We start from the raw sequence: 15,915 nt of genomic DNA, 5'->3' as shown, positions 1-15,915 counted from the left end.
TAAGATACAAGTTCAATTAAGTTCAACTATAAATTATAATTATTTACAAGTACTGGAGATTTAATTTAATCAAGATATAATACAATGTAATAAGTGACCTAGACATTTCCGTGTCTCTTAATTTAGGATTTATATGTTCAACAGAAGAAAAAAGAAGTAATTTTGGTTTAATCTGTAAACCACTGCTGTCTTTTCTTGTCAATTTTAATTATCTGTTCCCAGAGGTATAATATAACAACAGAAGTGTCATGCTTTCAGATAGATTCAGTTTATATGCATTTTTTAATACCAGTAATGTTTACAAAACAGTATATGGAGGAATAACCCTGACATTTGAAATATATGGCATTATAATAATCAGACTTTTAAGAATAAAGCAACTAAAGCTGCGGTCACACTAGAGTTTGTGCGTGTGCGGCGCTGCAAAAGGAGCTGGATTAAACTAAATGATTAGACATTAAAAAAAGCGAGCGATTGCTGCATGTTTTTAATTTCTGTCCAGAGAGGTCATGTTTTGATCTTCGATTGGTCTCACGCAATCATGTGATGTTATTTCACAGGTCAGAGTTCACCAAGCTTAAACTTTGAAACGCAGCGAACTGCGAAACTTGTCACACGAGCTTGCGTTTCCAGTTCACATGCGTATGAATGGAAGTCTATGGGGAGTCTTATTTCAAAAGTCCAGTGTGACCGCAGCTTTACTGATAATCCAGAGAAACTGATTATTCTCCCATTGATGTACGTTTAATATACCAACTAATACAACAAAAATAAAGTGAATCAAAATTCTGATCTGCCAAAGTTGTAGAGTTATTATTATTGCATTTTAATGTAAAAGGCAGGAATACAAATAATTCAAAACCCATATATACATATCCTCCAATATAATGTTTTCTTTAAATCTTTTTATCAAAATCTGAAAGTATCAGAATCAGAAAAAACATCTAAACCAGAAATGTTTCAAGCTTGATGTAAAAAGCAATATAATCAACATATCACAACAAATCAAATCTGTAATATCAGATCACCACAATCCCCCAAACAGCCAAATTACAGCTCATTAATCACAATAATAAAGCCTGATTACTGCAGCGTTCAGCAGCATCTGTGTGACTGAGTCTCCGGCTGATGTTTCACAGTTCATAACACACATTATGATCATCAAGATGATGTTTGTGTTGTTAATTGTTCCACCAGGACAGCAGACCGAGCCCCGGCTCACTGACAGAGCCCTGCGGGACAGAAGAAGAAATCAGGCCTCAGGTTAGACATCCATTATAGCAGATTATTATACACGTTACTATTCTCAGCACAATTTCACTCTGTAGCACATTTGACCAATTACACACTGTATCATTTATGATTCCTTCGGCAGGGGAAGAGTTAACAACAACACAAAGTTAAAGCGCATGAATGTTTTCATATTGTGACGCAGTTCCTAGAGAGACAGAATATCAAATGAGAAAACAGTGGGCGTGGCTTGCTTTATTCTACTGCGAGCTGATTGGATGTAGTAAAGTAGGCGTTTCATTTAGAAAGATTGGGGGGAAGGGCTTGGGGAGAGTTATTACAGCCTAACAGACTCTTCCTGCTCACCATTTCTGTTTGTTGACTGACAGCTGGAGGGGCGTGGTTAATTAAGTATGTTAGCCACGCCCAATACCTCAGACAAACCTAATCTGAGAATTTAACTGAACACAAACAGGAAGTGCATTTTCAGATTTTACTTAAACATTACAAGGACAAACTAGTTTTTGTTTCTCGATGACGTGCACAGATGAATTGTTCAGCACAAAACTAGCAGTGTGAGCTAACCAAATCAATATGCTTAGTTTTGATGTCATGTGTGCTTTAAATGTGCCAGATATGATGCGAACGCTGATCTGAATCAATAATATCCAGCTGCAGACCCACACACACGTTTCAGCACACTCAATCCAGCAAGGCAGGGGCGAACCATATATGGTTAAGACGGATGTTAATGTTATTAATGTCTTCTCAGACATCGTCATCAATATATTTTTATATATATTGTTAATAAATAGTGTACACAATAGACAATAGCGTATCCTATTTCACAAATATGGCGATCGAGACTGGCGAATGGGGAACGTTGTTTCCAAACGCCATTTAATATGATAGACTCAACAGTTTTCTCTCAGTCATCATAGATGATCAGTCATTTTTATCTGACAGAGTCAGTATAGCACAGGCATGGGCAAACTCGATCCTGGAGGGCCGGTGTCCCTGCAGAGTTTTGCTTCAACACTAATCAAACACACCTGAACACCCTAATTAGTGTCTTCAAGATCACTAGAAAGCTACAAGCAGGTGTGTTTGATTAGGGTTGGAGCAAAACTATGCAGGGATACCGACCCTCCAGGATCGAGTTTGCCCATCCCTGGTATAGCAGATACTCGTTTGCTGGCTTTGCTGAAACAGATCAGAGATAAATAAACGATCTAAATTGGACAGGTTTAATTTATATTATGTATTTAATATAATAAAGGAAATAATAGCAAGTTAATATGTATAGGATATAATACATCTTTAATGTAATACAAATCTTTTCACATTTAATATATGTATAACACTTAAGGATGCTCATTTCGGTTAATTTTACCAACCGACAACCGCCGCTCATTAACCGAATAACAACCGCTAACAGATTAATATTAAAATATTATTTAATAAAATAATAATTGAGGTGTTTATTTTGTGTGACGCAATAAATATTGCATTTTAAAATACTTGATTTATTTTAACATGCGAACAGCAGCATAACAGAACACTTTACGCACCTGCAGTGTGTCCAACAGCACAGAAAAAAAATTATAAACTAAATAAAAAGAATAAAATAAATAGGCCTGCCATAGATATTTTTCATTTAAATGACAAATTTAGATTACAAAACGAAAACACTGACTGAATCTTTTTTAAGAACCGGCATAGGCTGTTTGTCCAATCATGTTTTTTCTTACGTTAAATAAAAATATCAGGATACCTCAAATCGATCGCTCCGTGAAAAATATGCATTTAATTAATGCTCCGCTGTTATTCTTATATCACAAAACCTCTGTCAACATTTTTAATAGAAGTCATTAATTTAAAGATGATGTCATAATGACTTATTTCCTCCGTCTCACTCGCGGTTCATGTGTGCGCGTGCTGTGTTTGATGAAAGAATGACAATGAAACTTAAGGCTCATATGTTGACTTTTAGTGAAGTATAGGCTACTATAGCACATAACAATTGTGTTGTTTACATATGATACTGCATTAATTTGCATACATGTTTTATAAGCTGTAAAATGAAAGCCTCAGTTTGGAGCAGAGTTATTCATTATGCAGAAATCAAGTAAATCTTTGGATGTGTTTGATTAGTAGATTATGTAGGCTATTTTAAAAACTGATATTATATAAGAACTATTAATAACTGTAATTTCCCAAATGGAAGAAAGGGTGGTTTGTTGGTTGTACACTAAATCATCAATAGCCTGTTTGTTGAGTTTATGACGGCTCTACGCAGCATAGAGGCCATCAGCATCAGCGCTGGTTTATGTCAACTCATCTGTGTCAAACTGTGACCAGAAATATTCTTCTTTCAGTCTGCTTCATTGATAAAATTAGTCTGTAGACACGTGTGGTTGCACATGTTAATGTCCCGAGAGTTAACAAATATTTGTTGCACATTTAGAGGCCGATCACACGATTGCGCTTTTCCATTCTAAAAACGCGACAAAAGAAGCGCAGGCCGCCTTTTATGTCACTAGGAAATGATTCTAGGTACTAGGATACTAGGACGGGTGTTGCCGTCCATGTTGTTATAATTGTAATATTTAATAACACTGTGACATTCAAGATTTATAAAGTCATACAGCCCTGGAAAACTTGAAACAGCGACCACAAGTCTCTCCTCCATTAGAAGTTCTTCATCGTCTAACAACACAAACACTGCAGGCACCTCAACAGATACCCCGCCTCTGCTTTCATTTGGTTGAAGAATAAAAGACTCGACTGACGTAACGCGCTTTTCCGCTCAGTGTGCGCGCGCAAAACACTCGCAGCCATTAGTAAACCCTTCAAAAAATGCCCCTCTCAATGCAAAAAGCACGTTCGCTGTGATCGGCCCCCTATGCAGCCAAACTTTAAAGATATATAAAACAATATTATTTTTATTTGTTTAACTGATACCATTAATCGGTTACAAACACACTCTTTCGGTTAACGGTTAATCGGTTATTTTGAGCATCCCTATATTAATATAGTACTGCAGCGATTGAATAGTATTTATTTGCTTAATCAAATAATAGTCATTACTGTTTTAACTAATTATGTTTATTTATATAATACGAGTACCAAAACTGCACAGATGCTAAAATGATCGTTACGATATAATAATAAAATAATGACTGAAATGAGAAACTCTAAACTGTTGACAAACGGTCTCGATTGCCATATTTGTGAAATACAGTAGGCGGCGATAATGCTCCTGATCCGTCATTAACCATATATGGTTCGCTCCTGCCTAGATAGTGAGAGCTGAAACGTCTGTGGGTCTGCAGCTGGATAGATCTCATCTGCATGATGATTGTGATTGTACTTCTCCTACTATGAGTGTGTATGGAGACTCTTTCTGCTGTGCTGCCTCCTCCGCTCCTGCAGGGGGCGCTGCTGCTGCTGCTCCCGGAGCCTCCTTCTCTGTGTTCGGCCCACTGGGAGATGTGTCCACGAACACCTCGTCTGTGACCCGGAAGCGGATCTCCTCGCCCTGGTCCATGTAGAGGTCATGAGTGCCCTCGTCAGTCTCGTACTCCCAGACCCAGACCTGCTCCGCCTCATCACTGTGATGTCACGTTCAGGAGCAATGCATCATGGGTGCAGTACATCAACTAAGGCTACGGATGCGTCCAAAATTGCATACTACTCGAGCAGGTACTACATTTGAATTTATAATACGAGCATTAGAAAAGTGCGTTCTATATAGAAGTTTCCCAACGCTGTTCCTGGAGGCACACCAACAGTACATATTTTAGATGTCTCCCTTATCTGAGCCATTCATTCATCAGGTTTTGGAGTCTAATCTAACGTTCTGAGTTGATTCACGTGTGTTTGAATAGGAAGATGTTGAAAATGTGTACTGTTGTTGTGCCTTCAGGAACAGGGTTGGGAGACAGTGCTGTACAGTATGAATGGGAGTAGTATGAATCATAGCTGCCAACATTTGTCTCTGAAATTCTGGTAGGTGTAGGTGGGGGTGGCGTTGTGTGTTTGTCTGAATAACACAGTTGAGAACTGGGTTAGTAATGCAGTGTTTCCTCTAGGATTCTCTCCAGCTGTGGCGGCAGGCCTTTTTTTATATAGATCTACCAACTACCTGTGGCGTTATTTCAATAACAAACGTCATGAGCGCAGTATTACAAGTCGAGATCGCATTCATGTAGTAGCCTACAGCATGCAAATCTCTTTGCTTGCGTTCCGATTTCCTCTGCTCGTGCACAAAGGTTAGTTTAAGCTTTGGTCGACCATGGCTATTATATGTATATATTATTACGGTGTAATGTCTTGGCTGTGTATTTAAAAATGGCGCCTCCTTTGTTTTCATTTTCCTGGCTTGTGCATGTGCTAGTGACGTATCTCTGTAAACCAATAGCGTTTAGCTGCGCATCTAGCTCCTCTTTTGGTACCTTTTTGTTGTGCTAGGTACCCTTTCGAAAGGGTACCCTAAAAGTGGTACCTTTTTTGGTACCTTCTGACAATGGAAACGGCCACAAAAGCGTACCGAGCCATAACTGTACTGTGATGTTAATAACTGTACTAAGGACCGGGTTTCGGGCGGCTGCTGCGATCGGATACTATACCAAAGTTGGTGCCACGGGGGTGTTACAGACTGTACCAAAAAGCTAAAAAGCTGAGGACCGGGGGCATGGTGAAATTTAAGGAGTTTAAAGGAGAAATAACAAAACGGGAGGGTGGCAGGAGATGGGTCTGAAATACGCGAGACTCCCGGGAAAAACAGGAGTGTTGGCAGGTATGATATAAATGGAGCTCAGATGTACTACATCATCCTCCACTTGTGATCATCACATGACCTACCTGGATCTGTTGTGTTGCTTCACTCCCATTCATGAATTCTCTTGTGTGGCATCATAGGATAGTTTACCTTTACCTGCTATCAGACTGAATAGAAGACTAACTTTAATTATCAGACAAGCTTCATACTTACTAACTTTATCTCTAGTTTATGCTGCAGGTATTCAGCTTATTGTGAACAGAACACGCAGAGGTTTATATATCTAGTTACATATTCATAACGGTGATTTCAGAGCTTGTTTACAATATCTATCCCTGTAACTGCTATTAAGCACGCATTATAAAGAGTGTGCTTAAATAGGTATTAAGCACACACTATTAAAAATGTGTAATGTGTGACTGTAATGATTGAGGATACAATTTAGCCGGCTGCTGGAGCGACTCTGGCGGGATGATGATGTCATCAAAGAACCCCAAACTCACTGTGGAACACACACACACACACACACACACACACACACACACACACACACACACACATTATTGACCTCATACTGGTGACGTTTACATGCTCTTTTAGTGAATGGAGAGTTTTCCAGTTCCAGTAATGCCGAGTTCAGACTGCAGGATTTTAGCCCTGATATTGACTCGCCGACATGTTTTGAGAAATCACAGACAAATGCCTGAAATCACAAGCAAACCGGTGCTCGTTCACGGGAGCGACAATCACACAGTGTGAACTATCAATGACGCCATTTAAGAGAATCGCCCGTCAGATATTTGACGCGCTAAATATCTGGAGCTGTCGGCGATTCAAAATCATGATGTGTTCTGATTGAAAATAACATCTGTGATCACCTACAGCCAATGAGAGAGCAGCATCCACTAGTGTGGGTATCTGCAGGCCAGCGGGAGGATGAGGAGAAGGTAAACGTGCTCATTTTTAGTGTATTTGGACCCAAAAAATTAAGGAAAAACAAGTGTAAATTTGGCAGGAGCACCCGTGTCTGTTTGACATATGATCTAAGCAAAATCACAACCGGGTCCACAAAGAAAAAAATGTTGAGGGAAAATTGCTAATTCCCTTCAAAGCCAAATGAGCAAATAAGTACATTTTCTGCCCCACTAAAGGCTTCTTTCTCATAATGCAGTTAATATCAGAGATACTACGTGACCTTGCGTTGTTTCCATGTCATTTCTCGCGTGTGTTTGGTTGTGAGACGTGGTTTGGACAAAGTTGTCTGCGATTCGGCCTATTGTAAAGTCATGCAGTGTGAAACCCCCTGTCATCAATCCATCTTGCAGTGTAAACACAGAACGCTAGCCCAGATAGTCAAGCAGTGTGAAAACATCTGTGACATGATTACTTTGAAAATCCTGCAGTCTGAACTCGGCAATTTTTCATTGTTCCTCAAACAGAGTTTCAATATTTTCTATGTGCAGTAAAGATTTGCATATATGATGACCCATATTGACCCAACCCTAGCAGATAAACACATTGCGATATCGATGCTTAAAACTAGTATTGTTCAGCCCTAATTTATGTTATACTATTTCAGTGGACATTTGTTTTAAAGCACATATTTGGACATAAAATACATGCTTAACCCCTAAAATACAAATATGTATGCATTGAGGAAAATGAGCCGTTTATAATGCAGTAGATTCATTAATCCTCACGCATCAGCGCTTCTCTGCTTTAACTATTGAAAACATGTTTCACAGTTGTAACGGCCCAGATATTAAACAGCGCTACAAGAGTGAAGCATCATGGGTAATCACTTGTGTATGTGTGTGTGTCTCACCATGGACTCCCTCAGCACTGCAGCCTTTGATCTTCCCCAGCAGGATCTCGTCCAGGAACGGGTGAAACACCACATATCTGAAGTGAACTAAAGAGAGAGAAACAGAGGTCTTGGATTTGGAAGCTGGGATTGTGGGTAATATTTCAGAGGGGTTTTGGATGATTGGAGTGGAGGGCTCTAACAGCTTGTGGATCAGAATGGAGTATTCCTGACAGCCGTGTAATGAAGTAAGCACTGCACACATGTTGGGTGTAAACTCGACACATCCTCACTGCCTGCTAGTGGTTCAGAAGTGTAACAGCAGAGCAGCACAGATGAGCTATGTGAAGAATCAATCAGAGTCTGAGTTCAGTACCTTTAGTGTGAGACGCTCCGTCTCCAGGGAAGATGTAGGAATCCTCCAGTTTAGTGATGTCGTACAGACAGATGCACAAACCCACATTATACACCACCTGCAGATGCATTAGACAGGACGAGTGTGTTAATCATGATAATATAATAATGCAGGGAAGTCTTACATGTCTTAATGAAGTGCTTTAATGCATTTAACACAGTCTGAAAGTCTTAAACATTTTACAGAGTAGCAGAATTTAAACATTTTGACTTTTCTGTTTATTATATATTTATAGTAGGGCTGTGCAATTAATCGAAAATCCGGTTTCGATTTTGGCTTCTAACGATTATGAAAAAGCATTAATGAAGATAAACGATTACTCCCTCATATACTGCCCTCACAATTGTTACTCTGCAAAGCTCAGTTCCACGTGAAAATGACTAAAAGCATGTGCTGTAATGTAACGTTTGCAGCCTGGGATGTGCATCATTCATTAATGTGCATGTGCAGATTCATGTTTTTAAACGCGCATAAGAGCACATGCTGTTGTGTGTGCGCGTGCCGCGCTAATGGTCAAATACATGCACATTTGTGTCAGAGCACGGTGTTTAGTGATTATTCATATTAACCCTCATTTGTGTAATAAACAGAAGTTGAGAATCAAAAGACATGTGAAAGAGAAACCATATCAGAGCCGCACTGCTCTTAAAGTGACAGCGCACAATATTCCTGCAGCCGCCTGTTTTTATCATTAATCAAACAACAAAAGGAGAAAATTCCTCACTGCTCTTGACTGAAGGACTGCTGCAGTGGTGTAGTCGGAGCTATACGCACGTATACTCAGTATGCCTACTTTTTTATACGAGCTGTTTGGGTATTACGACTTCTGAGGGTCATACTCTCTGTATACTCACTTGTTTTGGTGATTAGACTTACCTAATTTTTGTGCATTGAGTATTTGAGTTTTTCGAAGATCACAACAAATCAGCTGAAACGTTCAAGTAAAATTGTAAAACAGCATGGGCGTCGCTTTAGCCCTCCTATATTTCCATTCAGCCCCCCTAACACTTTTGCGATTACCTGTACACTACTAAATGACCGCCTCAGTCCGCATATAAATATATATAAATATATATAAATATATATATTGATACATGAATCAAAGATACATTGACTTTCGTCATTTCTTTGCCTACTTTTAAAATTTGGATTGGATGGATAATAGTACACCACCTATTTTTTTACGACTACACCACTGGACTGCTGTAGTTAAAAGTTTTTTTCTTACAGTGAAGATGTTAAAGCACAGTTTAATCATAATAGTTTTAATAACTCATTTGTAATAACTGATTTCTTTTATCTTAGCTGTGATGACAGAACATATTTTACTAGATATTTTCAAGACACTAGTATTCAGCTTAAAGTGACATTTAAAGGCTTAATTAGTGTAATTAGGCAAGTCATTGTATAACAGTAGTTTCTTCTGTAGACAATCAAATACATATACATATACATATATTGCTTAAAGGGGCTAATAATAATAATAATGAGGTATTAAAATAGGTTTCAAATATTTAAACCTGCTTTTATTCTAGCCGAAATAAAACAATTAAGCCTTTCTCCAGAAGAAAAAACATTTTAAAAATACTGTGAAAAGTTCCTCTGTTAAACATCATTTGGGAAATATTTATATATAAAATAAAAAATTCACAAGAGCACGAATAATTCTGTCTGCAACTGATAATCGTTTTGAATAATCGTGATTACAATTCTGACCAAAATAATAGTGATTATGATTTTTTCCCCATAATCGAGCAGCCCTAATATATAGTCTTTGTCTCCTCTATGTAGGTACTTTTGTCATTTAAAACATTTTCTGGCTTTTTTGTATTTCTAATGATTGTTTTGATTCTGCTGTTGTTCATATTTAAATGTACATAAATGACACTAACTTACAAATTGTCTACAAGTATTGTTTGATATTGATATTGATTATATTGTTTAGCAGTAAATAAACATAAATAAAAACGTGTTAGATAAAACTGAATTTATAATTCTCAAATGCCTTAATGTGCCAAACCACTGTTGTCTGATGACTTGCCTAATTACCCTAACTTTAACCTGATTAACATAGTTAATAGATAGATGGATGGATGGATGGTTAGACAGACAGACAGACAGACAGACAGACAGACAGACAGACAGATAGATAGATAGATAGATAGATAGATAGATAGATAGATAGATAGATAGACAGACAGACAGACAGACAGACAGACAGACAGACAGACAGACAGACAGACAGACAGACAGATAGATAGATAGATAGATAGATAGATAGATAGATAGATAGATATGCAGACAGATAGAGAGACAGACAGACAGACAGACAGACAGAGAGATAGATAGATAGATAGATAGATAGATAGATAGATAGATAGATAGATAGATAGATAGATAGATAGATAGATAGATAGATAGATAGATAGATAGATAGATAGATAGATAGATAGATACGCAGACAGACAGACAGACAGACAGACAGATAGATAAATAGATAGATATGCAGACAGACAGACAGATAGAGAGACAGACAGACAGATAGAGAGACAGACAGATAGATAGATATGCAGACAGACAGACAGATACGCAGACAGAGAGACAGACAGACAGATAGACAGATAGATAGATAGATAGATAGATAGATAGATAGATAGATAGATAGATAGATAGATAGATAGATAGATAGATAGATATGCAGACAGATAGAGAGACAGACAGATACGCAGACAGACAGACAGACAGACAGACAGACAGACAGATAGATAGATAGATAGATAGATAGATAGATAGATAGATAGATAGATAGATAGATAGATAGATAGATAGATAGATAGATATGCAGACAGACAGATAGAGAGACAGATAGATACGCAGACAGACAGACAGACAGACAGACAGACAGACAGACAGACAGATAGATAGATAGATAGATAGATAGATAGATAGATAGATAGATAGATAGATAGATATGCAGACAGATAGAGAGACAGACAGATACGCAGACAGACAGACAGACAGATAGATAGATAGATAGATAGATAGATAGATAGATAGATAGATAGATAGATAGATAGATAGATAGATAGATAGATATGCAGACAGACAGATAGAGAGACAGATAGATACGCAGACAGACAGACAGACAGACAGACAGACAGACAGACAGACAGATAGATAGATAGATAGATAGATAGATAGATAGATAGATAGATATGCAGACAGATAGAGAGACAGACAGATACGCAGACAGACAGACAGACAGATAGATAGATAGATATGCAGACAGACAGATAGAGACAGATAGATACGCAGACAGACAGATAGACAGACAGACAGATAGATAGATATGCAGACAGACAGACAGATAGAGAGACAGACAGACAGATAGATATGCAGACAGACAGACAGATAGATATGCAGACAGACAGATACGCAGACAGACAGACAGATAGATAGATAGATAGATAGATAGATAGATAGATAGATAGATAGATAGATAGATAGATAGATAGATAGATAGATAGATAGATAGATACACAGACAGACAGACAGACAGACAGACAGACAGACAGACAGACAGACAGACAGACAGATAGACAGATAGATAGATAGATAGATAGATAGATAGATAGATAGATCTTCTCCTTCTGCTGCTTCACCTTGTTGGCCAGCTTCTTGTTGAGCTCCTCCGCTACGGCTTCATTCAGCGGCCTCTGGAAGCTCCAGGGCGGAATCCGCACCGTGTCCCGCATCTCCACCAGCACAAACATCCCGAACAGCCGCGGGCAGCACACAGATCAGCTCCACACACGCGGGTCCTCCACAGCACCTCTGACCGCTGCAGCTTCGCTCTCAGCCGCTCATACTCTGCCAGAGATCCTCACTGTTTGACCTCTCAGAAGGAGATCCTGATGATTCGGTTCAGTCACTCACAATAATAATCTAGAGTAATCACTCATGACCCAAGCGCGCAGGATGACAACAGCTACACATGTGCCGAATCGCGACACCGGCCGACGCTTTACAGCAGTGACGTCACGCGACGCTTTCAAAACAACGCTCTTTCCTTTTATTTACTACACAGGTAAAACTAACATCAGTGATTAAACATCAGAAATGTGCAGTTAGAAGCCTTATTTACTGTAGGATCAGTGAGGAAGTTAAAAACAAGAAAAGCGAAAGACGTTATTGGAATATTACGATAATTAGCCTTCGATAATTAGTTTCCTCTTACTATCATACGTAATTCTTTTAGATGTATTTGTTTATTAAATATATATTCTTGTTATAAATGTCATTGTTATTTATACATTGTCCTGTAAATATTCTGTTTTGTATGTGTTTGTTGTTTAAAGCATAAAATATTTACTTTTATTATTCAAAGATTTTTATATAGCACATAGCCTACTTGAAGTCTTTAACACTTTAACTGATTGCAGGACTCTTCTTTAATAATAATCATTTATTCTATATATTTCTATATTATTCTCTATATTCTTGTAAATATTTGTTCCTAAATAATTTTACAAATCGGTAGAAACAAAAACAACAACAACAAAAAACACACTTCTATTATAAATCCTCCACTCAGACTGAAAACTTTATTCTACAAAACAAACATCAATGAAACATCATAAAAAGCGAAAAAATAGATATTAACTGCATTTATTTCTTAAGATTTTTCTTAACATTTTGTATTTCCAACATATTTCAGATAGTAAAATCAGACAAGTTTTAACAAATGTGTTTAAATGCTATGACTTAAAACACACACACATGTAAATACTTCTCTGTCATTCAGGATTAAACTTTCACACAGTTCTGATGATCATTAACTGTATTAAACACACTTTGTCCACTCTTCTTTTGTCTGATGCTCATGTTTACACATTATTTTTCACCTTTCAGATGTTAATATGCTGTAAACAGAAGATCTACACTGAAATCTGCTGCTGCTGCTGAATATTTCTGCTCCAGGTTTGCACAAAACTTAATCCGTAGAGGAGACTGAGTAACGATTTATTAGCATTAACACTTCAGTATGTCAGACACTGTGTAAATGTTTAGACACTTCGTTTAGAGAAGAACCTGCATATACAAGAGCATTTGGAAGAGTCATTTTAAAACAGATACTATAGTAAAATGTTGAAGCATGTAAATGTTTTGACTAAATAATCGGTTAAAATGTTTTGGGTTTGTATGTAGTCAAATTATGAGACGGTTAAAATGACATGTTTAATAACTCTGACCAATGGCTGGCCCTCTCTTCCACTCATTTGCATAATAGTTTGGCTATACTGCAAATAATAATTAATCATTGCCTCAAAGTAAATAGTACATTTTACACAAATTGTATTAAAGCGCATTAAATCTCTTCAAGTTGTGATTGTCCAAAATCGAATAAAATTTAAAAAGGAAAAAAACATGCAAAAATGACAAGTTTTACAGACAGAACATGAGATTAAAGTTTATTTACATATCAGATAACGTCACATTACGTTTAACATTATGTTTATATATACTTTCATTAACATATGAGGGGATATATACGAGCTATTTGCAATAACATCATGTGACTTGGGTTAATACAAATACACAATCATGGTACTTAAATAAAAAAATCTACATATAAAATCTTAATACATTAATAGCCAAGTATAAAGTATGAAATAGGCATGATTGAATAAACAATTATGTGTCGGTAAAGAAGAAATTAATTATAAACAAATGTCTATCTAAGAAACAAATAAATCATTAAAATGTTTGATATACGTTTACCAAAAGGATCTAATTAGCTTTAACTTTCATTCCAGCGCGTTGTTTGAAAACTTCATTTCCCACCATGCATTGTTACACGCTGCGCATACGTCACTACGCGGTCTTTTGAGTGGACGCTGCCCTCGACCAATGGCCTGCCGCTCCTCGCGTCCCTCAGCCAATCGCTGCGTTGTTGCTATGACATCTTTTATTTTTAGCCGTCCGCAGCACAGCCTCGCAGATGGAAACATCATTTCGCCAAATTAATTAGAGTCGATGTAAAATAAACACGAGCTGGCTGAACTAACAACACAATATATGTTAGTTAATCGACATAAACTAAAAAGTTTAATCTTTAAAATGAATAAAAATAGATAAAACATACTTTACTTTAAATAAACGAAACACCAGCGGCTTTATTCATGTAAAATTAATTATTTATAAAGCTAATGATAACATGAAGTTTATTTATCATTTATTTTTAATTAGAGACAACAACAAATACACAACTCTAACAAGACATCCGAATAAAATTATTGAATGCATTTTCAAGTTTACATTGTAGATATAAAACACAAACTATTTATCTTTAATATAGATACCTTCACATTATCAGTGTAAGAAATTATATATCCTATAAACAACCAGATCACTATTCAATAAACTTTTATAAATTAATTACTACTTTAATTGTATCTTGACATTCTTAGTATTTATACAATGAAGAGAGTCCATATCTATCTATCTATCTATCTATCTATCTATCTATCTATCTATCTATCTATCTATCTATCTATCTATCTATCTATCTATCTATCTATCTCTCTATCTATCTATCTATCTATCTATCTATCTATCTATCTATCTATATATATATATATATATATATATATAAATGAAAATCAATTAAATGTAATAAAAATATTTATATAATGTTTAGAATTATTAGTTCTACGTTTATGCATATGAAATTTATGATAGGGTTCATTATAAATTCCAGATATAGGCTACACTTTTTGACTCAAAATAAATAAAATAACCTTTTGAAGTCAAATGATAAATAAAACCAGATTTGTCCTGGACAATAAACAAATAAGTCTCCCCAAAACGTCTTTAAGTGGTGACATTCCTTAAAAAAGTGAACTTTGCACCCGCTTGGTGTGTTTAATAAGTAAAATAAGGTTAAAGAACTATTAAAGACACACTTAATGGAGCAGTGTGTAGTTCATTTATACTTTAGGTATTTTAAATGACATGTTTAGTTGTATTGTTTCTATTGTTATGGTTTAGTGTAAATTTGTCTGTTTTGATGTGGTATTGGTGTCTATTGTTATGGTTTAGTGTAAATTTGTCTGTTTTGATGTTGTATTTGGTGTCTATTGTTATGGTTTAGTGTAAATTTGTCTGTTTTGATGTGGTATTTGGTGTCTATTGTTATGGTTTAGTGTAAATTTGTCTGTTTTGATGTGGTATTTGGTGTCTATTGTTATGGTTTAGTGTAAATTTGTCTGTTTTGATGTGGTATTTGGTGTCTATTGTTATGGTTTAGTGTAAATTTGTCTGTTTTGATGTGGTATTTGGTGTCTATTGTTATGGTTTAGTGTAAATTTGTCTGTTTTGATGTGGTATTGGTGTCTATTGTTATGGTTTAGTGTAAATTTGTCTGTTTTGATGTTGTATTTGGTGTCTATTGTTATGGTTTAGTGTAAATTTGTCTGTTTTGATGTTGTATTTGGTGTCTATTGTTATGGTTTAGTGTAAATTTGTCTGTTTTGATGTGGTATCGGTGTCTATTGTTATGGTTTAGTGTAAATTTGTCTGTTTTGATGTGGTATCGGTGTCTATTGTTATGGTTTAGTGTAAATTTGTCTGTTTTGATGTTGTATTTGGTGTCTATTGTTATGGTTTAGTGTAAATTTGTCT

The 15,915-nt window shown here is 36.4% G+C and overlaps 1 protein-coding gene across 1 annotated transcript; it reads right to left on the bottom strand.

The window, feature by feature from the left end:
* Positions 1 to 211: 211 nt before the first annotated feature.
* polr3h (polymerase (RNA) III (DNA directed) polypeptide H) lies at positions 212 to 12,239 on the bottom strand. Its single transcript, XM_056450008.1, has 6 exons — positions 11,895 to 12,239; positions 8,194 to 8,290; positions 7,839 to 7,925; positions 6,452 to 6,515; positions 4,613 to 4,844; positions 212 to 1,232 (listed from the first exon to the last, which is right to left on the bottom strand). Exons 1-6 carry the CDS (start codon positions 12,003 to 12,005, stop codon positions 1,182 to 1,184), a joined length of 642 nt encoding a protein of 213 aa, XP_056305983.1. The 5' UTR covers positions 12,006 to 12,239; the 3' UTR covers positions 212 to 1,181.
* Between the last annotated feature and the right edge of the window lie 3,676 nt (positions 12,240 to 15,915).

The sequence above is a fragment of the Danio aesculapii genome, chromosome 3 (genome assembly GCF_903798145.1).
Source record: "Danio aesculapii chromosome 3, fDanAes4.1, whole genome shotgun sequence".
Lineage (NCBI taxonomy): Eukaryota > Metazoa > Chordata > Actinopteri > Cypriniformes > Danionidae > Danio > Danio aesculapii.
Note: the sequence above shows the minus strand (reverse complement) of the source record. Positions and strands in the feature narration are given on the sequence as shown.

Excerpts from the sequence above, each read along its gene's own strand:
- polr3h (XM_056450008.1), bottom strand. The coding sequence starts at position 12,005 with ATGTTTGTGCTGGTGGAGATGCGGGACACGGTGCGGATTCCGCCCTGG. Across the intron at positions 8,291-11,894 it reads ACAAGAAGCTGGCCAACAAG|GTGGTGTATAATGTGGGTTT; the intron begins GTGAAGCAGCAG and ends ATGCATCTGCAG. Across the intron at positions 7,926-8,193 it reads CGGAGCGTCTCACACTAAAG|TTCACTTCAGATATGTGGTG; the intron begins GTACTGAACTCA and ends CTCTCTCTTTAG.